Source organism: Peromyscus californicus, unplaced genomic scaffold, assembly GCF_007827085.1.
Source record: "Peromyscus californicus insignis strain IS unplaced genomic scaffold, ASM782708v3 Scaffold_10__1_contigs__length_136768540, whole genome shotgun sequence".
Lineage (NCBI taxonomy): Eukaryota > Metazoa > Chordata > Mammalia > Rodentia > Cricetidae > Peromyscus > Peromyscus californicus.
In genome coordinates this window covers 90,786,770-90,811,646 of record NW_026294391.1, presented here as the reverse complement: position 1 = coordinate 90,811,646, position 24,877 = coordinate 90,786,770, and the positions used below count along the sequence as shown (strand labels likewise).

At 44.7% G+C, this 24,877-nt stretch overlaps 2 protein-coding genes across 3 annotated transcripts in view; one reads left to right on the top strand and one right to left on the bottom strand.

The window, feature by feature from the left end:
* The window catches only part of Col4a6 (collagen type IV alpha 6 chain), a 285,743-nt gene extending 271,986 nt beyond the window's left edge, over nucleotides 1–13,757 (top strand). Inside the window, exons 36-45 of the mRNA XM_052737073.1 lie at nucleotides 47–118; nucleotides 392–517; nucleotides 4,372–4,488; nucleotides 4,802–4,963; nucleotides 5,114–5,212; nucleotides 7,308–7,454; nucleotides 7,916–8,032; nucleotides 9,299–9,490; nucleotides 10,173–10,459; nucleotides 12,201–13,757. Of these exons, the coding sequence (XP_052593033.1) occupies nucleotides 47–118; nucleotides 392–517; nucleotides 4,372–4,488; nucleotides 4,802–4,963; nucleotides 5,114–5,212; nucleotides 7,308–7,454; nucleotides 7,916–8,032; nucleotides 9,299–9,490; nucleotides 10,173–10,459; nucleotides 12,201–12,461 (1,580 nt within the window). The 3' untranslated portion in view covers nucleotides 12,462–13,757. The remainder of the gene's footprint in view (nucleotides 1–46; nucleotides 119–391; nucleotides 518–4,371; nucleotides 4,489–4,801; nucleotides 4,964–5,113; nucleotides 5,213–7,307; nucleotides 7,455–7,915; nucleotides 8,033–9,298; nucleotides 9,491–10,172; nucleotides 10,460–12,200) is intronic.
* A 1,226-nt stretch (nucleotides 13,758–14,983) lies between these two features.
* The window catches only part of Atg4a (autophagy related 4A cysteine peptidase), a 52,699-nt gene continuing 42,805 nt past the window's right edge, over nucleotides 14,984–24,877 (bottom strand). For both annotated transcript variants that reach the window (XM_052737085.1, XM_052737094.1), the window contains 4 exons: nucleotides 20,534–20,679; nucleotides 19,204–19,260; nucleotides 16,642–16,750; nucleotides 14,984–15,963 (listed from right to left, as the gene is read on the bottom strand). In XM_052737085.1, coding sequence (XP_052593045.1) covers nucleotides 15,893–15,963; nucleotides 16,642–16,750; nucleotides 19,204–19,260; nucleotides 20,534–20,679 — 383 coding nt within the window. In that variant the 3' untranslated portion in view covers nucleotides 14,984–15,892. The remainder of the gene's footprint in view (nucleotides 15,964–16,641; nucleotides 16,751–19,203; nucleotides 19,261–20,533; nucleotides 20,680–24,877) is intronic.

Here is a 24,877-nt window from a genome sequence, read left to right as displayed (position 1 = left end):
CCAAGATACAGGCTGTATGTTAGAAACTGGCTTTTTCTATCCTCAGGATTCTCTGGACTGCCTGGTTTACATGGACTGAATGGACTTCCAGGCACCAAGGGTACCCATGGCACTCCAGGTAAGAAAAGCCCTGAAGGTCAAGTTTAGGGACATAAAGCTCTTCCAGAAGCCTGGAAGAAATCCTCCATGTGTTCTTGACTGTAGCATATCCCATATCCTGGGACTCAGATATCCTCACCAGTCTTTAATTGGAGGTTCTTAACACAAGGGGAAAAGAGGATGTTTTGTCTTTCTGTGGGAATGAGCTTTTCTTCCAGACCACAAGGAAGTCAATCATGCCTAAGGGCTGTCTCCCCTGAGCTCTGTCCCATCCCTCTGCATTTCTTCCTAGGAGCCAGTATCACTGGTGTTCCGGGGCCTGCTGGCTTGCCTGGTCCCAAAGGGGAAAAGGGAATGCCAGGAATTGGCATTGGAGATCCAGGAAAACAAGGTTCAAGGGGACAAAAAGGTGACCGAGGTAAGTTGGCTCAAGTCAGACCTTATAGAAACTGAATGAGGCCTTGGCAGGGGAGCAGGGTTTGGGGTTGATCAGGGCCACATGGTTCACAGGGTTGAATTATACTTGGCTTTGCATTTTGGAGAGTCTAAGAGTCCTTAACAGTGACTGCTAAGAAAAGGATGATAGGCTATTCCTGTGGCTTTCTAGTAAAGAATGCTGGGGAGCACTCTTCCAAGTGCCCTCTAGCCTCCCGTTGCTCCCTAGCTCTTTCCAGTGAAGCCCTGGACCTCTTTTTTCACACTTGGCTGGAGCCAGGATGAATGCTTCCAAGGAGCAGAGTTTGTCTATTTAGTGAGATCTTAGCTACAATTTCCTTAGTGCTCCGTGAGGATGGGAGACACTGAGTGGCAGAAGAAAGCCAAGACTGAGAGAATAAGGGCCTCCTGAGGCCAGGCCCACAGCCTGCACTCTATCAGTATCAGTTATATTTTCATAAAACAAATTCCACCCTGATCTCAGCTCCGCACACTGCTTGAAGTCTTTCTGGGTGTCCCTCTCTAAATGTTCTCAAAAAGTAAGAATGAATTACCATTCTTCAGCTTCCTTAGCAATGTTCTGGAGACCCATAATGTCTTCCCACTGTATGTAAAGCAGGAAATGAATGCAGTATAGCCTCGTGGCTAAGAGGATGGCCTCTAGGTCCAAATTTCAGTTCTCCCTCTTACCAAGCTGCATGATCCTGATCAATGAAGTTCCATGCCCCCCCCCTTTCTCTTTGATTTTTCGAGACAGGGTTTCTCTGTGTAGCCCTGGATGTCCTGGAACTCACTCTGTAGACTAGGCTGGCCTCGAAATCAGAGAGATCCGCCTGCTTCTGCCTCCCGAGTGCTTGGATTAAAGGTGGGCACCATCACTGCCCAGCACATGCCTGTCTCTCAATGCCAAATGGACTCTTATTTTTTTTTCTGTGAAATAGATACAATAACAAAACTGTCTCACAGATTTTTCTGAGGATTCTATCAACAGTAAGATAATGTGTGTCAAAGAACGTATCTCTGTCTCGATGATGCCCCAGGAACACTGGGCACTATGCTATGACATGCTACTTGGGAAGTGATATTTTCAATATATTTGGGGTCTTAGATCTTACCACACTTTCAGTTCACATAGTGTACATATGTTTCCAGTGTACACATTAATTCATTTCCTGCTGCACTTAGAATTGAGGCATCTGTTGTTTCTGTGTTTAATCTTTCTGTTGGTCAGGACAAACTTGTTCTTTTGGGGGAGCTGGGAGTTTCTCCAGATTAAGAGCTCAAAGCAGGGTCTGAGCCTGCAGAACAATTGTGGCTTCTTTCCCAGGACATAGAGAAGATAGGACCAGAGGGAAGCGTATGACATTTTTTCTTCTGTTTGTAAATCTTGACTGTGAATGTCTGGTTATCAAATTATTCATTTACTTTAGCTGACATGAAATCATAATTACAATTACAGTAAATAGTACACATCAAGATGGATATATTATAGAAACATAATTATGAGGAGCAGCACATCACAAGGGAATACATTTGGTGTGGTTCTGTCATTAGATGTTCAAAATAAGCAAAACAACCAACATACTGTTTACGGTTGCAAATATTCATGAACAAATTATGATGAAAAGGAAGGAAGTGAACACAGAATTTGGGAATGGTTGTCTCTGAGAAGGGGGGGGTGGAGTCTATGGAGGCTGCACACATAATTAACAAGATAATTACATCTTCGTTTTTCTTTAGTGTGGCAATGGAGTGCAGATGTGCTCATCATACCTGGGTTATTCTTTATTGGAACAATTGGTTTAAAAAGAATACAGCCTGTATTGTACCCACCAGAGGAAACTGTCTGTGATTTACTAGTGGAAGCAAAACAGACTTAGCCTAAGAACACTTCATTCCCTGGGCTCACAATACCTTTAGCTAAATGATTTGCAATTATACTTCGGTGTTCATATTTGCATTAAATCTTTGGAGCCTACATTTATATATTTAGAGTTTCTCAGGCTTTGCCATCGGAATCAGTTAGCGAAACGAGCATTTTGCATTTGCAGCCCCTCATGTAGAACATTTATTTTTCATCAAAAAGCATATGAGGGCTGACTAGATGGTTCAGTGTGTGAAGGCATCAAAGTTACAAGCCTGAAAACCTGAGTTCCACTCCTGGAACCAAAGTTAAGGTGGAAAGAGCGACCCAAACCCACAGAGCTGTTCTCTGAGTTCTACTCAGACACACACGATAATGGGAGGTTGTTAACAATATGAGATCTGGGTACTACTTTAGGTCAGTAGTGTATTTATTTAGTATCTGATGATATATTAGCATAACTATGAAGTCAAGAAGCAGATAAAGGGCAGGCACGTCTTCAAAAAACTGACATGGAGGACTCTTCGAATCTGTAGGCTGCCCACACTTACTCCATTACATGGGGTTTTACGGTATTTTCCTTGTCCGTTTTGCCTGATTTCAGTTGATATTAAAATACGTACATTTTCTATATGCACCTATACATGTATAAAGCTCTATTTCCAGGAAAAAGCATGCAATGTGTCTTTCTTTTCAGATCCTTACTCAATGAAAAAGAAAAGTACTTCAGAGAGTCATCCTGACACAGCTGCCCGAGCTGCCAGGAGCAGCATGTAGCTCTTTGTGTGCTGTTTGGTTTTTTTTTTCTCTCATACAGACCTAAAATTAACAAGAGCCTTTTCTCCAAATCAACCTTTTCAACTCCAGTTTTCTTTGTGATTCAATGCATTGATGAGCTATTTTAAACACCTGCTCTGGCTAATCTACCATCTCTCTTTCCAAGTTTACATGGATTGGCCAGTTTTCTAAGGCAGATATAAGATGGGAAATTGAGTAATCATATTTTTGGATTTTTCTTCTCACACACAAAAAAGAATCTCTACCAACAGATTTTATCAAGCAGATTACACTGCTTTCAAATAAGTTTTCTTATTTGCCCCTCCATTAGAATATGCCAGTTGGCACAGCTGTTCCATGCTTAGTGGACAGCAGGAACTTAAACATGTATATAGGTAGTGTTGATGTTTCCCCATCAAGAGTGTCATATGTGTATTTCGCATGCATTAAATAAATATTTTGTCATCTGATGAAAGGTTTTGTTTTTAACTTATAGTAGAAATTGTTCCACAAATCAAAAACATGGAAAGTATTATGGGAGTCTGGCAGGGGACTCTGTAAATGCTCTATTATGTAACTATTCACTTTGGCCAAAGGGGATCAGATATCTGGTCCAGAGAGATGTGTTCAACAGGCAACTAAGCAGTCATCTCACTAATCTGACAACTATAAAAGACTGTCTTTTTGTTTGCCTTGAAGTATCAGAAGATAGCCCAGAAACCTAGGACACACAGGGGAATTCTGCCTTCGTTCTGGATGGTCTGGGTTGAGTCATACAGCAGCGTAACTTTAGGGCAGCATCAGACAGCTGTTCGGAAATTTTGTTTGATGTACCAGTGTGTTTAATAACAAACAACACTTGGGAAACTTAAATTCCAGCTGCTCAGCCATGCCTTCTTTTTTTTATGATTTGGAGAAAAACAGCCTAAAATATTTCCATCACCAGTGAAATTGGGAAGCTAGAAATTTCCATAGCTCTATCCCGATAAAACGAAGCTCCAGCTGGAAAGGAAGAGTCTGAGCCTTCCCTGTTTACTGTTGTCTGCCTGCTGGGAAGGTAGGATGAAGGGAGAAGAGCCCTCTGCTGGTGTCCGCTGGTATTGCAGCTACCTTAATGGCTTCCATTTTCGGAGTGCACCCGGGCCTCTCCTGAACCTAGGAAGCCCACCAAGCCCCATTTTATTTATTCTTTGCAGGTTTCCCAGGTCTCCAAGGTCCTGCTGGTCCCCCCGGAGCCCCAGGCATCTCTTTGCCCTCAGTCATAGCAGGACAGCCTGGTGACCCTGGGCGGCCAGGCCTAGATGGAGAACGAGGTAAAAACAAGAAGCTCTAAATAGAACTGGCCACCCTGCTTTGATGTTTGCCTACATGCTTTCTATAATGCAGCCCTTTCCCTGTTGCTGGGCATGCATGGATCTGCTTGGCCTCAATTTCTTCCCTTCCACCAAGATTTGAGGGACTAGAAATGGCTGCATTTTGCTGATGTTTTTCAGAAAGTCAGGGCATGGGGACTCCAGGGACAGCAACAAAAAACCCTGAACTATGGACTGTGGGAACCTAAGTCCCTAGGTCTTCAGCATCTTCCCATATTCCTGCACTTCATTACTCTTCCAATCTTATCCCTAGGCCGCCCAGGCCTTCCAGGACCTCCAGGTCCCCCTGGCCCGTCCTCAGACCAAGGCGACCCTGGAGACTCTGGCTTCCCTGGAATTCCAGGCCTTCAAGGGCTCAAGGGAAACCAAGGACTTCCAGGTTTCTCTGGCCTTTCTGGAGATCTAGGGCTGAAAGGTAAGTCTGTTCCACCAGCTGCATGACCCATCAGTCACCACGGCACAGTCCAGTGGCCCTGCAGAGGCCTGTGGATGGTGTTCTTCCTGCCCAGTCTCCCTCATCACCACCATGTCAACACCTGACTTGTTTTCCTTTGGCCCTTGCCAGGCATGAAAGGGGAGCCTGGCTTCATGGGGACTCCTGGCAAGGTTGGGCCACCAGGAGACCCAGGATTTCCCGGGATGAAGGGGAAGGCGGGGCCAAGAGGTGAGTCCAGGGCAAGTTGTGGGTCAAGCCTGAGCTGTGGAGGGAGGGGCTAAGGCATGAGGTTGAGGTTCTTTTAGAAGCCATGCTGTCCAACCACACCACAAAAGCAACTAGGGGATCATGCTCCCCAACCCAGGAGATAGTTTCTCTACTTTGGAGATGCCTCTGTCCCCATCTGCTCCCAGGACTGGAGGTCTTACTGCTTTGCTGCCATCGGTCCTGCCACTGACAGCCCTCTGTATTACTTCTGCATTGCATCTAGACCACTACTCTCATTTTCTCAGTTCAGAAAAGATGCAACATTCTCTCTATCCTCAAGCCAAATCCCCACCTTGGCATTCAGTCCATCAGCAGCCCCTGAGGGCTGTATCCCCCCCCCCTCCGTCCCAACAGGCCTTATACCTGCTCACTCTGCATCAACACTCTGCTGCTACCTCCAGGTCCAAGCCATCAGCTTGTCTCATGTAGCACCCTTCCTCCCCGAACAACAATCATTTTTCATATATAGTTGCCAATAAAAACAAACCGTTACTCTATTCATGGCATAAAAATGAACTAATTATAGCCCATAAAATCATGTGTGACACTCCCTTTTTATCCTCACGCCAGCCTGTACCCTTTACTGTTCATTGGCCTCTCAAATGTTCTCCCAATCACCTTCTTTTTGCCTCTTTCTCTCCTTCCTACTAGTTCCCTTCTCCCTAGTCAGTCCCTCCTCTGTTTGCGTCGCATACATGTATGTTTGTGTGTATCTCACATTAACTGGTGTTCTCCAGTTGTATCCATTTGCTTGTAAATGACATACTTCTCTTTTCATTATGACTGAAGAAAATTCCTTCGTGCCTATGTGCCATATTTTCTTTGCCCATTCATCTGTTAATGGATACTTAGACTGGTTCCAAACCTTGGTTATTGTGAATACCACAGGGATAAACATGGATGTGCAGGGCTCTCTGTGGTATGCTGACTTGGGAGGCCTGTGAGTATATTACTGGGAATGGTACAGCTGAATCCTATGGCAATTCTGTTTTTATGAGGAGCGCCAATATTGATTTTCTTGGTGCCTGCACTAGTTAACATTCCCATCAATACTGTGTATATGTTTCCTGATGCTCTCTTGCCCTTCAGTTCTTTAAATGTCTGTCTGCGGATACTTCTGATGTTTCAATAGTTCCAGCTTAACAGTCCCTGGCTATGGAAATCCACTGATGACTCTAAAGCAGACCCTTCTGTCCATACCACCCTATGTTCCCTCCCATCATCACAGCATTATTCATTTCCTTCAGAGTCCTTATTAAAATTTGAGCTAGGCAGTGGTGGCACACGCCTTTAATCCCAGCACTCGTGAGACAGAGGCAGGTGGATCTCAGTGAGTTCGAGGCCAGCCTGGTATACAGAGTGAGTTCCAGGACAGCTACGACTACACAGAGAAACCCCCATCTTGAAAACAAAAATCAAAAAAGAAAAAATTGCATGAGGAGGTTAATGGTATTTGTCAAACTCTGCATTGTTCATCTTCATCACTAAGCACAATCTCCATAAATGTCCATCACAGCTCTAGTCTCACATCTCCCAGGACCTCGGCATATAGTAAGCACCCAATAGATACTTGCTTAAAGAATTAGTAAGCAAGTTATTCTACTTGTAAGGTAGTTGACTTGGGTGGGGCTCTTAAGCTGGATGCCAACTGCACCCCTGGGTTGGATACATCTCTACAGCATATTTGGTACTGCGCTGTGACCAGCATGTAAGTAAATAATTGTTCCATCCCGGAGCCAAGTCTCGGCCTACTTATATTTGCAGCAGACATTTCCTAACTGCCTTCCACCAAGTAGATTCCATATTGAGCTATGGGGAGCCAAAATAGATATGACTTGCTTCCTGCCTTGCCCACAAGGACCCACCAAGCCACTAAGAAGGAGATGGGGAAAGAAGGTCCCATCAAGGGTTATGTGATCTGCCCTGGAGGCATCAAGTGGGAATTGTGAGCACAAAGAGAAAGAGCAGATAGTTGGCGACTGCCAGGCAGAGGGAGGGACGCCCATGCCCCTCCTCTGCTCCAGCCTGACACTGCTATTTCACCACCTGCCCTCAGGACTTTCCGGCCCCCAGGGTGCTCCAGGACACACACCAATTTCCAAAGCTATCCAGGTTCCTCCAGGACCTTTGGGTCTTCCAGGCATTGATGGCATCCCTGGCCTCCCAGGAGACCCTGGGCCTCAAGGTTCTGTAGGTCTGCAAGGTAAGGATGACAGCGGGGAAAGGGGGCCAGCTGGGAAGCTGAAAGGCCTCGGTTGAGAGGCTGAAGCTCCTGGCTTGGTAGAGTTCTGAGAAGGTGCCTTCATCAAGCATTTCCCTTGCTACTTCACAAGGCTCTCAAACCCCTTGCCAGGGAAGGGAAAGGCCAGGGAGCCGGTGGGGTAGTGTTTCCTTGTCTTCAGAGAACATGGGAGTCTCTGCCCTTGATAGCTTGTCATGGCTAAACTTCTGTTTGGAGATAGAGATGTGCTGAGTGACAAAGGAGAGCACACAGTAGTGGAGGAAGCATGGGGCTGGGACAGGACATCTGGCTTCTGAGTCCCAGCTTTGCCCCCAAAGGGGTAAGTTATTGCTCTCCCTGGGACTTCACATGAGTCTTAGGAGAGAGACTGTGGACCTTCCATATTGAGCCCTCCCCTACCTTGTGGATTTTCTCTCCCACAGGTTCTAAAGGTCTACCTGGCATCCCTGGCAAGGATGGCCCCAGTGGGCTTCCAGGCCCACCTGGAATCCTGGGCGATCCTGGTCTCCCAGGACTACAAGGACCTCCAGGATTTGAAGGTCAGGTGAAGAAAACTTGGAGACTTAAGTCAACCCTGTGGTGAATTTGCCACTGTGAGGGGGCTCACAGGCTGAGTTCTTATCTGTCTTAATGTTCTATTGCTGTGAAGAGACACCGTGACCAAGGCAAATGTTATGAAAGAAAGCATTGAATTGGGGCTTGCTTGTGGTTTCAGAGGTTTAGCCCATTATTATCATAGAAGAGCATGGCAGCATGCAGGTAAGCAGTGGATCAGTAGCAGAGAGGGCGGGGTTGAGCTTTTGAAACCTCCAAGCCCACCCCCAGAGACACACTTCCTCCAACAAGGCCATACCTCCTAATCTTTCTCAAATAGTGCTACTCCCTGGTGACTAAGCAGTCAACTACAGGAGCCTATGGGGGCCATTCTTATGCAGACCACCACATTGTCCTTCTTCTCTTCACACTGCACAGCCTCCAGCCTATGAAGGAAAGTCCTGCATGATTCGAGAAGGCAACAAACTTTTCCAAATCCTTGTCTAATCCTTGTCTGGGTTCTTCAGCTTTTTTTTTTTTTTTTTTTTTTTTTTTTGACAAGTATCTTGCTGTATAGCCCTGTTTGCCCTCAAACTCACTATTTAGCCCAGGCTTGCTTCAAACTCCTGATTTTTCTGGCTTTGCTTTTCATGGCTTTCTGTCTTACTCTGACATGGGTGGAGGGATAGCTCAAGATACAATGTTGGAGATGAGGTATATCTGCCCATTGCTCCACTACTTACCTTCCCTTTTATACCAAGGACAACAAAGCATTTGTCCTTGATAGAGAATACTTCTGAGGCTCAGTAGTAAAATGTTGCCATTCAATTCCTATCCAGCATGGACAAGAGAGGCTAGTGAAGCTTTGTCCTTCTAGTGCTAATGTTATGTATAATGCTTCTGATTCAGCAGCTAATTCTGTCCTGTGAGACTCTTCAAGGCTGGGCATGAGAAGGATTCCACTAAACTTACTCTTCAGCCCAAGGTGGCTGGAGAGGGGTAATGGATGGTGTTTCTCTTTAAAAATGGGAACTCTGTAACTGGACACATGTGAGTTGGAGTTCTAGTTCACTGATCTTCTAGCTGTAGCAGCTCGCAGCCTCAGTTTCCTCATCTGCAGAGTAGGCCGCTAATAGTGCCAGCTCCTGGGGACATCAGGATCACGTGGCTCAGCACATGTATACGATGTGCCTCACACAATGTGTAGGGGCAGAGTGGCTAATGTCACTATCATCTGTGCCATACTCACTTGAATGCTCTTTTCTTCCCAGGAGCTCCGGGGCAACAGGGTCGCCTTGGGAGGCCTGGGAGGCCTGGGAACAGTGTGAGAGTGGGCTACACACTGGTCAAACACAGTCAGTCAGAACACGTGCCCCTGTGCCCCGTTGGGATGAGCCGACTATGGGTGGGCTACAGCTTGCTGTTCGTGGAGGGGCAGGAGAAAGCCCATAACCAGGACCTGGGTAAGTACTGGCTCTGACATCCAGTCCTTGGTCCCAGTCCCTACAAGGACTGACCTTTTCTCTTCTCACAGCCCTTTAGATCCATGGTTGCAAAGTAGACCACAAGCACTAGCTCTGGGGTCAAAAGGATTTAGGCTCAAAGTCCTACCACTTCAAAGCCACATACCCTGAGTAAATTATTCAACGTCTCCAAGCTTTCATCCTCCCTTAATGAGACTAAGATATTTCTAGTACATGTCACATAGAGTGGTGTAAGGAATTCATGAATCATATAATGTAAAATATATTTAAGCCTCCATTAAGTATTAATGATTAGCTATAACAATAATAACATGACCTGCAGGGCAGTAATGATTACTCCAGGATTAATTGCATTAGCAGCAGGTGTGCTAACTCTTAAATGTGAATTCCATTTATTAAATGTTGGTTTTACAAAGCAGATTAATTAGGGAGTGATTATTCACTTTATCAAAAGAGTCTCATCATTATTCAGCTCCCTTGATACATTTATGAAATGATTTGATCCTCGGGCTCCAGCATGTACCAAAGTCACTGGACTGTAAGGAGAGAGCTGTCCTCTGAGCAAGCATTTAGCTAGAAATTCACATTTTCAGCTACTCTGCCTTGTGGCCCTGTCGTTTAGCCAGCACTTACCGGATCCTTGCCCATCTTCTCTTCCCAGGATTTGCTGGCTCCTGCCTGCCTCGATTCAGCACCATGCCTTTCATCTACTGCAACATCAATGAAGTGTGCCACTATGCCAGACGCAATGATAAATCCTACTGGCTCTCCACTACTGCCCCCATTCCCATGATGCCTGTGGGCCAGACCCAGATTCCCCAGTACATCAGTCGCTGCTCTGTATGTGAGGCACCCTCACAAGCCATTGCTGTGCACAGCCAAGACATCACCATTCCACAGTGCCCTTTGGGCTGGCGCAGCCTCTGGATTGGTTACTCCTTCCTCATGGTAAGACCTTGAACCATTCTGTCCCTCTGTGCAGGCACAGAGATAGAGAGGAGAGAAGAGCTCAGGGAAGGGTCTTTCCATTGATCCCAGGCTCAAGGGACACTTAGAATTTAGCAGGAAGAGAGATGAAGATGTGAATTACAACCCATTGTGGTTGTAGGGGAAGAGAGCAATTTGAACCTGGTGTTCTGGACTGAGAACATGTATGAGTCACGAGCCAAGGCTCTACTCTGTGTGTTCTTCAGTTTTGTCACTATCAAAGGAAGAATATAAGACACTGTAATCTGACCAGATACTGAGGGAAATGCTGTCCTCACTTGGGGCCAGCACATAATTGTACTGATCAAGCCGAGCATAACATTCTTTGCCTTGCCATCCACCACCCCCTCAGATCTGTCTAGCTTCTGCTGTCTCTTTTTGATCTCTTTTTCAAGATTCACATGAAGGCACACTGTGCATGTATGGCTTTATGAGCATCTGTGTTGCCTCTTCATTTTGTGTGTGTGTAAAGGCAGTGGCCTGATGTGCTGTGTGTCTAGCTAAGAAAGAGAACATCAGCAAATCCAAGGAGATGATTCTATAACTATTGGGGTTGTTACTTTAAATAAAATCAGGAGTGGCTAAGACAACTCCCAGGAAAACGGCAATGTGAAACTCACAGAAGTCCCCAAACTGGCCAGGACTTCTCCATGAATCGCCAAAGGTCCCGGTGCAATTGTCCTCACCAAAATCTGCCATTTATCAAAAACCTGAGTCATTGGCCAAGTATCACTCTCTAAAAGTTCAGCAAACTGGAGGGCAAAGGGCCCGGCTGCTGGCCACTTGCTGATGCAGACATACCCAAAGCCTCATCTCAGCCTCTGTGCTCCCAGCTAAGCTGAAGGGAGGCAGTTGGAGTGTAGACCAGGAGGTCTGGAGGTACAGTGACTGGAGACTACCAGTCCATGAGTGACCTAGAAACTGAATTCCTAGGAAGCCCTCTGAAGTGAGGGAGGCCTGAGACATTTTAGGCCAAATATACCCAGGCCTTCCCTTTAAGGGTAACATCAGGTAACAGATATTGTATGTCACTCTAAAGGGTGTGGCACAGGTTGAAAATGGAAAGAATTCAAGTGTAGGTCATTTCAGGATGAGAACTATAGGGGGATATGCTGTTCAAAGAAAGAGCATTGGGGAATATGACATTCTTTCTCCTTCTTAGAGGACAGTGAACAGTAAGGGCTTAAAGCACTGTTCATTTGGAAACCTAAATCCAGCCTTGCTTAGGTGTATATCTGGGGCCAGCAAGATAGCTGAGCAGGTAAAGGCGCTTGCCACTAAGCCTGAGGTGGCTCCCAGAACCAACCTGCACATAAAATAAACAACTGTAATTTAAAAATTGTCAAGGTGCGTAGGCCTGTGGAAAACAGGGGTAAGTGAGGGTGTATCTCACAAAGCTGTGAGGCCTGCATGATAGGAGCAGATAGGGAAACACTGGTTGACATGTAATCACTAACCACGCAGCATGGAGGGCACAGAGGAGCCAGGAGGGGAGTGGCTTATCCAACAGCTCCTCCAGGGAGGATGGCCAGGCAGGGCCTGCTCCTAAAGCCCAGGTTCAACATGCTGCCTAGAAGCTGAGTGCTTTCGGGGTCCGGAGTTCTGGACTGGAGCACATCTGCAGTCCTTTAGGAACAGGACATAGAGCACTTTCGTTGTGAGTTCTGGCCCAGCTCACATAGCTCCCTCTCTTCTGTTTCAGCACACTGCTGCTGGGGCTGAGGGTGGAGGCCAGTCCCTAGTCTCCCCTGGCTCCTGCCTGGAGGACTTCCGGGCCACTCCTTTCATTGAGTGCAACGGTGCCCGTGGTACCTGCCACTACTTTGCCAACAAGTACAGCTTCTGGCTGACCACAGTGGAGGAGAGACAGCAGTTTCGAGAGGAGCCTGTTTCTGAGACGCTCAAAACTGGGCAGCTCCACACCAGGGTGAGCCGCTGCCAGGTGTGTATGAAAAATCTGTAGGGTGTTGCCTGTCACGCAGCCCCTACCCTCCCTACCCCCTCACAACCGTCACCTCACACATCTGGGCTGTCCGAGAAAGGAAGGCCTGAAGCCATTTGCCTGTCAAGTTGTACATCAGAGTCTCATGGACTGTACTACTGGACACTGGTCATCCCAACCTTCAGGCCCAACAGATGAGTCCACTGTGCTAAGATTGCTGTTCTATGTCCATCAATCTGGTGCTAATGTTCCATTTGGATATGTGTGTGATTATTCATGGCTACCTCAGAAAGATGTGCCGGACTGCCATTTTCTAAGACTGCTAGAACTTCCCTCACGGCCTTGACCAGGAAGCTCTTCATACCAGCTAAGTTATTTCTTTATGACAACAAGTCACCACACGTTTGACTTAAACTAGAACTCCAGGTTTCTACCCTAAAAGTATGGCTCTGGCTAGACCTCCATACTCAAGGCAGCCTATTATATCTAGGCAGGCAGCAGGATTGGAATGAGGAGCCAGCCTTTAGCCAGAACTGAGCTGTGATTCCTTCCAGAGTTTGTTAAGCCCATGCTTAGGAAAGGCTGAAATGCCAGCATTTGGTCCTAGGCAAATCACTGCCCCCTGGCTGGCTCTATCCACCGCCAGAGAGACAGACAACTTGGTCTAGTCCAAAGCAGAACAAAGGATGCAGTAAACATGACCAAATTCACAAGAGGAAATGAGAACCACTTCCTTTCTTCTTGGCCTAGGGCAGAGGGATGAATAGATATGGAGCTGTCAGTTTTGCTTTTGACTCCAGGAACAAAAGGTAAATCTCATATCCCCATTCCTCAGAAATCCCTGATGACTCCAAGTGCCACCCAGATCTGTGCAGGGTGGCATACTGAAGCTGCAGTGTGTTGGCTCCTTGCATTCTGAGGCTATTCGAGACTTTCTGATAAAATGACTATCCAACTACTCTTTCACACGTAGCCTTTTAAACTATTTGAAAGTTTTTTTTTTCAAAATCTCATCAAAATCTAGCACACACTACTGTTAGCAGACCCAAGGTACAGTCTGAGTTGGCCATGAGGTATACTGTCTTCTGTTTGAAGCAATTCATTTTAATTACCAGTTGCATAGAACACACTCAGTTACGCGGACATGAAGCACTCAGTCCCTTCCGGGTGATTTCACTGCTTTAAGTACTATGTAAACTGCGCCCACACAGGCAAAGCATAGCCAGTATAATCTGAGCTGCTGTCATCCTCACCTCCTACATAAGTAAAGAATGGTGTTCGCTTTGTACATAGCAAATAAAATCAATGGAATGTGAACATTTGACTCTTTGAGACTCTTTTAAAACTTTTTTCTAATATCTATTCTCAGTAAACTTTATAACAAAACATTGAAACAGGGAAAATTAAAAAATGATTACGTGCAAGGGCAGAAAGTCTTCTCCTGGTCAACAAACCCCAACATATTTTACAATAAGCATTCAACTGCTTTTATCTCTATCACATGCTGGAGTTCAAGAAAGGAGTTTTCATTCTTCAGTGGCCTCAGGATCATTTACAGATAAATTCAACGTAGGGAAATATTGAAGTCAATGAAATGAAATCTTGTGGCTGGAGAGATTGCTCAGCAGTTAAGAGTGCTTGCTGTACAATCTGAGGACTGGAGTTTGGATCACATAAAAAAGCCATGAATTCTGTGTATGCCTTAAACCCCAGCTTCAAGGGAAGTGGAGACAGGAGGATGGCTGAAACTTACTGACTTCCACCCTAGCCAAGAAAATGTGAACCCCAGGTTCAGGGAGAACTCTTCTCTCAAATGATTATGGAGAGAATGATAAAGAGGACACCCAAGATCCTCTTCAGGCCTCCACCTGTACTCAGAGATGGGTATACACACATATGTGCATATGCTCACACAGGCACATACACACAAATAAATATTAAAAAATTAAATCTAAACTACGTCTGTGCATATATACATATGTTACATATAAGTTATATGTACATATAACTTAAACATGTGCATATGTTTACATATACATAAAGCAATCCTGTGAAAGGATAAACAAGAATATCCCCCGAGTTTTCAGGGAAGGAAACTGACCTGTGGGAGGGAGGGAATTCATTGAATACCATTTGCATCTTTTGAATTTTGAACATAGGGAATACATAACATACTGGGAAAAAGGAGGAGGAAGGGAGGGAGGAAGGAGAGAAAGGAAAAGATGGAACCTAAGGAAACAAGTGAGTTGGTCAGTGCTGGTTTTGAGACTGCAGATACTGGCCTCCTGTGGCACTCCATAAAGGATGAAGATGAACTGCAGAGCCATGTGAAACACCAACTGAAAGGGGCAACAAAAGGAAGATGGAGAGATACTGTGGGGAACTGAGCATCCTCCACAGCACATGTTCAGCACAATAACGAGTATGTGCTTCAAAACTTAGAAAGTTATTAGTCCTAAAATGACTTGGACATGTATTTTATGGACACAGTAAATGTCATCATATGAATAGTTCTTTCTAAATATAGTTACCATTCAAAACAGTATAATTCAAACAATTTATTTAATCCTTCAAACAAAAATGAACACTAAGTGAGTGATTGGTAAGGCCATGGTCAGCCCTCCACTTGCTTTTGTAAATCAAGTTTTATTAGATTACAGCCATGCTCAGGCACATGCATATTGTCTAGGGCTGCTTTTACAGCACAGAATAGTTATGACAAAGGCCACATGGCCTACAAAGCCTAAAATAATATCTACCTACTCCTTTACAGAAAAAAGTTTGCTCACCTCTGATTCAAGTGATCATGGTTTGACTTAAGGATATGGTGATATCAAACAAAAGAACCAGTAAGGGTGGAGACTGTGACCTATTGAAGAGGTTCCTCCAAACCAGAAGACAATTAAGAGGTGGACACTTGACATTATCTCTTTGACAAATATTTTGGTAAAAATTATAGTTATGTAAACTACACATTCAAATAATTTCACAAGAGTATTTCTCCCTGATTTGTTTATTTTATTATTTGAGCAAGAAAACAGACTTCTTCTTAGTACTTATCCCCAAAGAGGTCACACCTGAAAGGATGAAGAACAGCAGAACCATCTCTCATCTGCTGGTACTTGCAGCAACACGGAAGCTGCTGTCTGTCTCCCAGATACTCCCATTCCAGCTGCTGAAGACTTGCTGTCCCCATGTAAGACAAGCTGGAGGCAATGGATTCCGAATCCTTCTCCTAGACTCTATGATTTTGTCTTTCTTGTCAGGGAAGGGTTGATGCCACTGATCTTTTTTTTTATTTCTGAAAAACCATAATTGGCTCAGTCATAATTGCTATTCAGTTTGTATGCTGTTGGCATATTAGGCACTTGCTGACCAGAAAAGTTTTATGTAACAAGTTCTTGTGGTGCCGGATGGAAGGCAGAAGACCTTCACATTGAGTTCTCACTATCTTACACACTCAGAATCTCAAAATCTTCCTCCAGGTCAAAGTCCTCCAGGTGCTCAGTAGAGTCTATGAATTCTGTTGGAATACAGAAATGAGAAAGTAGAAAAGCTTGACACTTGGGCTGATGTTCTCAATCAAGATAATACCCAGCCATTGCCAATTTTGTGTGTCTGAATCAATTTGCTAAAGCAATGTTTGTCTGGAGGAAATGTACAATTAGGACTACTCTAAAGTATTAGAAATTTTCTGTAAGACTCAAAACAACCAGGCCTGTTTATAGAGGCCTGCTCCCAGTGATCTGGTTAAGGCTCACTATGGCACTCTCTTTGTCTTTCTGCCAGTTTGTTTGTTGAGACCAGGTCTTGGGATATAGCTCAAGCCGGCCTGGAACTTGGAATCCTCCAGCCTCATTTTTCTGAGTGATTACAGGCATACAACTACCAACCCAAACCTCAAGGCACTTTTTGAGGTCCCATGCCTCTGATTTGTTATTCTGAAACAAATTCTAGTCATCTTGAGTTTTGAATAACAAATCTTTTACACTAAGTTAATGTTCTTTTGTTAGTACTCTTTAAAACGAACAAATGTCAGTTTCTCCGAAGATTAAAATAATCAGAAGCACCATTCTTAGATCAGGCTAGATGAGTAGAAATTTCACCTTTTCATAAGTGATATGAGCCACAATTGTTTTTATCTCAGCAAATAGTTGCAACACACAGGGCTGCTGGCCAAGAGCTTACAGAAACAGCTTACCTGCGCCTGTCGTTGTCACTTCTGGCTTGGCTGGAGGTACAAAGGGAGGCCAGTGTGCTGGGTGTTTCTGAACTAATTCAAACATCCTCAAATTCTCCTTTAGAATTTCCTGAGTAGACAAAGAAACAGCTGTAAATACCACGGACTCACTACATTCCTGTTTACTTGGCAGCCCAAGAAACTAAACCGTGAGAGTAGCCTGGTAGTTGATAGGTGGACAAAAAGGACCTAGCAAATACATTCATCCTCTTCTTGAATCATCTAAAGACCTCAGCTGACGTCAATTCTGGGTCCGATTGACAAGGCAAGAAGGACACTGGAGCAGACCGCTAATGGAGCCCAGTATGGACTGATCTAATCATGAGGCTCAGCGAGTTCACCAGGTATACAGGTTCAGCTAAATGGAGCGGTGAGGTATTCAAAAAAGTCATTTAATCAAAATAAATATGCCCCAAGAGAATTCTGGTACACATTTGCATGCCTTCAGTTCTAGACCAAATTTGTCTTGGTTTAAATGATAGTCATCATTAAATTGTCATTCGGGCTTTAAACATCAATGCAGCGTTGCTAGATTCTAAAATGGAAACTCTTCCTTTAAAAAATAACCTTTGGAGCTGAAGACATTGCTCAGTGGTTAGGAGCACTTTCTGCTCTTCCAGAAGAACCAACTTTAAGCGCCGAGCACCCACAATGGGCAGGTCACAAACTGCACCTAAGGCTCCAGAGGATCCAATGCCCTCTTCTGGCCTCCATTGGCACGTGTATACACAGGGCATACTCACACAGACACATAAGTAAAGGTAATAAACGTGAATCTTTAAAAAATAATTCTCTTGGTTGTGTGTGGGGTGGGCATATTCCTTAGTGGTAGCCACTGATAAGGCCCTTATTCAAGTCATTCAGGCAACCCTAATTAAATATAATGGGCTACAAACAACAAGCAAAAAAGACATGAAGATAGAAGGGGGACTTGTTGAGAAGAAAGAGTTTGGTGGGAAGGGGATAAGAGAGGATAATGACAGAGAATATGACCAAAGTACACTGTGTGTGTGTGTGTGTGTGTGTGTGTGTGTGTGTGTGTGTGTGTGTGTGTGTGTGTGTTGAAAGAAGAAAAAATAAAGGACATATATATATATATATATATATATATATATATATATATAACAAATTACATGCCTTATTTGTGAATAATATTTACATAGCTACAACAATAAGACTACTTGTTGTTTTTCCCGCTAGAAAGGAAAAATAATTCTCTTGGGCTGGGGATATAGCTCAGTGACAGAGCACTTTCCATGGGTTCAGTCCTCAGAATTGTGGCAACAGTGATAATAACAATACTATTCCTCTTGAACTGGGCATAGTGGCTCATATCTATAATCTTAGTATACCAGAGGTTGAGGAGGAAGTATCACAAGCTTAATGCCAGCCTGGGCGTCATACTGAGTTCCAGGCTAGCCTGGGCCACATAGCAATAACTTCTCTCCAAGAAATAAATAATTGGAAAATCTACATTTTGTTTCACTAAGCTATTATCTGAGGTTACAGATTCAGTTAGGGACATCAGTGTTAATCATTTGTCCCTTGTAAAGAAAAATATTTCTTCCATTTGCATACAACACTCTGGGGTCCTGTAATCCTTTGGTTTTGGAAGACAGAACTTCATGTCTCTGGTACCCCACCAGATACTTTAAAATCCTTCCTATGATCTCCCTTAATTCATTCAGTGAACACATATCAATATATGACATCTATTTTGGTGTGTTAGAGACTGACAATGAGGGAAATGGATAGATATTAGGAAACCAATACAATAATGCTCTTTTTCACACTATACCAAAAAGGAAAACAAAATTTTTTGTCATGGACTTCTGCAACTGCTGATCCCTTTCAGTGGTCACAGGCCTGTATTTTAGATAAATAACCCAGGTAATAGAAGGAAAAGTCCTCTAAACCACCATGTTATATACTGAGTTGTAAATGAACCACTGAACACCTAGAAAACACGTTAGTCTCTTTAACCATCTCAATGGTTACAAACATAGCAGGGGAGAAATTCGGGCTGAGCAATATGAAGCTGGCAGTTTGAGGTTACAACAGCCTGAGCACTCCAGGTGCCTCATGGCCTTGGTGAGGCGCAGCACTCACTGGCAGCCATGGCCTTGGTGAGGCGCAGCACTCACTGGCAGCCATGGCCTTGGCGAGGCGCAGCACTCACTGGTAGTCATGGCCTTGGCGAGGCGCAGCACTCACTGGCGGTCATGGCCTTGGCGAGGCGCAGCACTCACTGGCAGCCATGGCCTTGGTGAGGCGCAGCACTCACTGGCAGCGCCCGAGTCTATCACTCAGCTGACAGACCGACAGGAGTAAGTCTTTCTTCACCTGTCCCAAACTTATGCAGAGTTCTCCATATCCGACACGTTCTTTGTTACCTTAGTTTCCTCCTCCTGCAACCAAGTTCTATCAGACTGGTTTGGCGTTACTATGTAAAAGTAATCTGAAAAAGGAGTCAGATTTAGTAGCTTTCATGTTTATACTTTAAAAAAAATTGTACATCCTTACCTTCTGAACAAGGCTACACCAATTATCAAAGTCTTTCTCTTCTTTGCAGAAAAACCCCTTGGGTGGAGGAAGAAGAGCACTATTTAGAATTTCCCTTTACAAGATGGAGCTGTTGTCTCAGAGTTAGGAGGTGGGCCACTGTCTGGGCCTCTGATGGTGCAGGAAGACTGGGCTCTCTCTCCCTGAAATCACTGGCTTACAGATGCACACACATGGCCATCTCTCTCTTCTTCCCTCCTTTCCTCTCTTTCTGCTTCCCTCCCTCCTGTCTCCTCCCTCCCTCCCTCCCTTCCTTCCTCATTCTTCCCCTTCCTCCTCCTCTCTTCCTCCTGCTCTCTGTTTCTTTCTTGCCTTCTCCCTCTCCCCTCAACATTGTTAGGTATTTTAACTTGGAGATCAGTCCCTAAAGCATGGGGTTAATTTCATCACATTTAGTGTATACACACACACACACACACACACACACACACACACACACACACACACACACTATTCTATTACAGCAGGAGAAAAAAACCCAAATAGTACTTTTAGCTAGAAGCATTACTTTTAAAACGTGGCTTTGACTCTTCAAAAAATTATCTACTATAGTTGTGAGAAGCGGAAGTATCCTTCTGCCCTGACAGTCATCCCTCAGTAGGACAAGAATGGTCCAAAACAAGAGGGGAGTGCTCAGCCCTTGATCACTAGTGCTCTGAGGGATGAAACAGGAAATGAAGATGCAGAAGGGCCTAAGAAATACTGGCTACTTCACAGGCAGGGGCCCTTTCAATATATGTTGATAGCAATCACACTTTCTAGAACAAGCCTGAGACTTCCTGGATTTGGGCATCAAGAAATAGATACTGACCTCTCAGGGATTCTTCCTCCCTATCCCTTCCTAGTCATTTCCCACCTTATATTTCTATGGCAAACATTTGAGGGCTAATGTTACTACTACTGTTTATCCCCTGTCTGCAGTGTGCCTGATCCTGTGCTAACTGCCTATATATATATATATATATATATATATATATATATATATATATATATATATATATATATAACACCTCATATAACCAAACACTGAGGCAAGTATCATTTCCCTTGTTCCAGACATGTGAAGACTGAGGCTCAGAAAGGTTGTGACTTTTCCTACATAGATAAGTAGCAGAGTGTGGCTTCTAACTTGAGCAGTTTGGACCCAGGGTCAGTACTTAACTGCCATATTATAGTGCCTCTTTTGGGGGTGCAGAGCAAATGCACTGTTGCTATGCTACCTGACAACTTGGGCAAGTGCCAAGGAATCCATTTTTAACAGGCTGCCATCAGAGCTCCTTCAAACACCCACCAAGGCCACAGATGGATCCAAGTTCAGGATACTCATTCGCTGTGGAGACTGCAGGCAATGGAAAGTCTGGTCATCTACTAGTCCACTCTCTTCAGTGTCAACAAAGGTCTGGGTTGTGTGAGGGTCCAAGAAAATCAGCTCATCACCTGTTTTCCAAAGACACGTTTAGTCTTTGAAGAACCACTGGCCCTGGCCCCACAGCTATCCTAAGGATGCACTTTCCCCCACCCCATCCGTAGTTCTCCTAACCCCTTCCCTTGCGACAATGAGAATGGGATGATAGGAAGCCCAAAGCCAGGGTAAGCATGCTTGAGAGAAGCCATATGTACCAAAATCTAATCAAAGAGAAGACTTGACCTAACACATCTCCCCTGAGTCCAACTTCCAAAATGAAAAGGGACAGGGCTGGGGACGGTGGGAATGAGAGAACACAGGATAACATGGCAGGCTCTGTGAGCAGCAGTTGCAAAGAAGTCATAGGAGACCCCCTAAAGCTGTGAGCTCCAATGCCACTAGGGGGCGATCTGCATCTTCCAGCATTGGAAGGCATCTTGAGACACACCACTGGTTCTCAGACCCATACTCAAAGAGCACCTCTCAAAATGGATAAAGCCTTGGCCTCCAAAGGAAATTCTACCCACACACAACGGGAAGTTAAGCTCTGTGGATCAGATCCCAGTATGCTGATGCCTGTTCATGATTAGCAATTAGCTAGTGGGTTAGTAATTGTGAGCAAATCTGTCAGTTTCCATCGGAAAAGACAGCCTCTGTTATGTAAACACAGATGAACCTCACTGGAAAAAAAACTACTTGGAATGCCTGACCTGTCGTGTGTGTGTGTGTGTGTGTGTGTGTGTGTGTGTGTGTGTGTGTGTGTGTGTGTGTGTTTTGCTGGAGATCAAACTCAAGACCTTGTGTATACTATGCAAGCATTCTACCACTGAGCCAAAGCCTAAGTCCAAGATGACGGAGTTTCACACATAAGAGAAAAGCCATGCTTCACTAAGCTGCAAAAGCTCAACCTCAACACGACCCTGGAGGAGATTAGAGATGATAAAATGTCTACTGTGGTCCAATATTTAAAGGGCAGAAGTTCTTATGCTGGTAAGTAGACATAAATACCTCAGGAAGCATCTGGTCTCACTCTCCAGGCCCAAGACCATCTGGGTCTCTATGTCTTCAACTCAGGTGACAAAAGATTATTTACTAGCAGCAAGAAAATGTCCCCAAAGTCTTTGTAATTCCATGCAGGAGGGCACATCTCTGTGATCCACTGGTAAAGAATATGTTACTGATGCCTGGTGAAAAGTTTCACTACTCTGTCATATCGACAAAGACAAACTGCCTAACTCATTCACCTTTCAAATGCTCTCATTTTCAACTGGTGTCATGGGGCCTGGTCTAATACCTTACGTGGTATATAAGAACCAGAAATGTTCACCTCTGCAAAATGTATGCAATACAGTACCCAATATAAAGCTATTTTAATGATCTTACTTTGAGTTACATATTTACTCACAAACATATAGCTATGAGTATGGAAATCAGCATCTCCGTATGATTTGCAACATGAAAGTCAAGGCACAAATTCCTCACTAGACCAATGTGAGTGAGATCAGTAGCACAAAGCTTCAGCTCACACTGAAGAGCAACACCTAAGATGTTCAGCATGAAGCTTGTCTAAGGCTTTACAAAAAGGTAGTTGGAAAGGGAAGTTGGGGACATAAAGACAGAAATCCCAAGAGGGATAGAACCCAACCATCTACCAGAGTGCTTTAAGTTAAAACATTAGAAATGGTAATAGCTTGTCAGAGTGTAGCCATGACCTTTGCCCATGAGTGGAGAGGAGACAGCTTTGCAGGCTGCTTCTTCTCTGAGAGTATCTATAAGAGATACAGCAGAAGACGTGACGTCCAAACACTGACGTTGAGACTAAGGGTCTCTACTGAGGCCTGTGGAGAACAGGCAGGCTGGTCAGCCATCTGCACAGATGGGGCTAACGCAGCAGATCTCCACATGGCAACCTGTACCCAAGAGCAAAGAACAAACAGTTCCTTCTCTCCAAGCAAGCAAAATCTGACAGCCAGAGTATCAGCATGGCCAGAGCCTCCCACATCTAGATCTTCTCCAGCTGCCCACTTGGCAGGAGGGCCCTAGGAAAAAAAATGGGGAGTGGGGAGAGCAGACAGAGATGACCAAATTGGGATCAAATCCTGACTTCTCTGTTTATTAGCTGAGTGGCATTGAGTAAATAATCTCTCTTAATCTTCATCTCACTATGTGCAAAATGAAAGCAACAGTCTCTCTCGCAGGGGTGCTAATGATGATGAGGAAAGTATGGACATGTTCACTACAGACTTTTCCCAAAAATACTTTTGATGCATGTTTAGTCAGATCTAGCCACGGGAACCCACAGATACTAAGTGATAGTGATGGCTGTATATTTTTGTATCACTTTGTTTGACAAGAACTCCAAAGCTTAGACAAAAAGGGCATCTGAGAGTTCATGGCTCCAAACGCTGGGTTTTGTACTTAGAAAAATAAAAGGGACTATGAGCTCCAGATTTTCCATTAAGTTGTCATTTTAAGGCTGGATCAATAGATGGCAGCATTACAGAAACAGAGGCAGCTGTGTGGCAACCCCACAAGAAAGCCAGGCACAAAGAACTAAGGAAGGACAGGGGTGTTGGGTGGGGCCATCTCTCACTGAACACTTACTCTCTGTCTAACTCTTTGCCAAGTAGTTTACCATGAGATGACCTAACAGAGAGTCAAGAGCTGGCGTCTTTTAAAGGACAGATACATGAGCCTGAGTTATCTTTCTCCAGCTGTCAAGCCACGACCTAGCAGGGGATTCGTGTGCAAAGTCAGCTATGTGTGTTACCATCCCACCTCCCCGATCTCCAAAGAGTGATTTGAGGAGATGATTGGTGCCCTCTCGACTCTGTTCTCTGCATATTCTCTCGTGGTGCTTCTCCAGCTATTCTAGCTCTTCTTGCCTGGCAAGCAGTCTAAATTCATGACTTTCTTGAATCCCAGTGTCTGACCGCTCTATTTCCAGAAGAGAATGTCCTGTGCCAAATCTCTGTGGCCATATCCCTCCTTTTCTCACAATCTCCAGCATTCATCAGGCATCTGTGCTGTGGGATGGTCTGTATGTCAAATGTGTTGCTGATTGGTCAATGAATAAATCACTGATTGGTCAGTGGCCAGGCAGGAAGTATAGGCGGGACTAACAGAGAGGAAAATTGAGAGAACAGGAAGCTGGGAGGGGAGACACTGCCAGCCGCCATCAGGACAAGGAAGATGTAAAGTACCGGTAAGCCACAAGCCACGTGGCAAGGTATAGATTAATAGAAATGGATTAATTTAAGCTGTAAGAACAGTTAGCAAGAAGCCTGCCACGGCCATACAGTTTGTAAACAATATAAGTCTCTGTGTTTACTTGGTTGGGTCTGAGTGGCTGTGGGACTGGCAGGTGAGAGAGATTTGCCCTGACCGTGGGCCAGGCAGGAAAACTTTAGCAACAAATGGCGTCCAACGTGTTGGCAAGAGTTTCCACCTAAAACCTGAGTAAAAAGATTCTAAAACGGAGCTAAAAACAGCTCCTAGTTGTCTCTTTTAAGCTAGCGGCAGCCTCCGTGTTTGAGCTACTATGGCGGGTTCCTGGTGTGCATGCTCGACCTGCAGTGCAGTATGGTGGGAATGAGGCCTCTACAAGTGGCACATTAAGCTGTGTGGTGGATTTACCCTTTGCTAGTACAAAAAAAAAAGAGGTTTCTGGGCTACACGCTGCTTTGATAGAAGCATAGACCCACTATTTCTGAGAGTTGATGGCTCCCAGAGTTGGCGGAAAACGTACCACCACCATGTTGGGAAGCTGAAGTGGGCGGAGCCAGCAGCCATAGCACCAGTGCCGTTTCAGGCTTAGAAGGCTGCAGTTTAAAGCAATAGGCTCAAGCTAATATAAAAAAATAAGCCACGTAAAGATGGCTACCACACAGAGAATCTGGATTATGTTCTCTTTGATATTCGTAACTGAAGAAAAACATTTGATTACAAAAGCTGTTGAGTTATGCCAAAATGTATATTTTAAAGGTACCTTGACTTCAAAATTTGGATGTAAAGATATGTTGCTTTGGAAAGGAGGCTCTGCTTTTGTTTCCACAGAAAGCCAGAGGCTATGGATTTGTTCCAGATTAAGATACACCAGGTTTGACCAGTCAAGACCCCCTGAAAGGTCTCCGATGACACCATGGCCCAGATGATCCAACATCCAGAACTGTTTCAAGGCAACTGGCTCAGACGATACACCCTCATGGACTACTCCATAACCCTAAAATA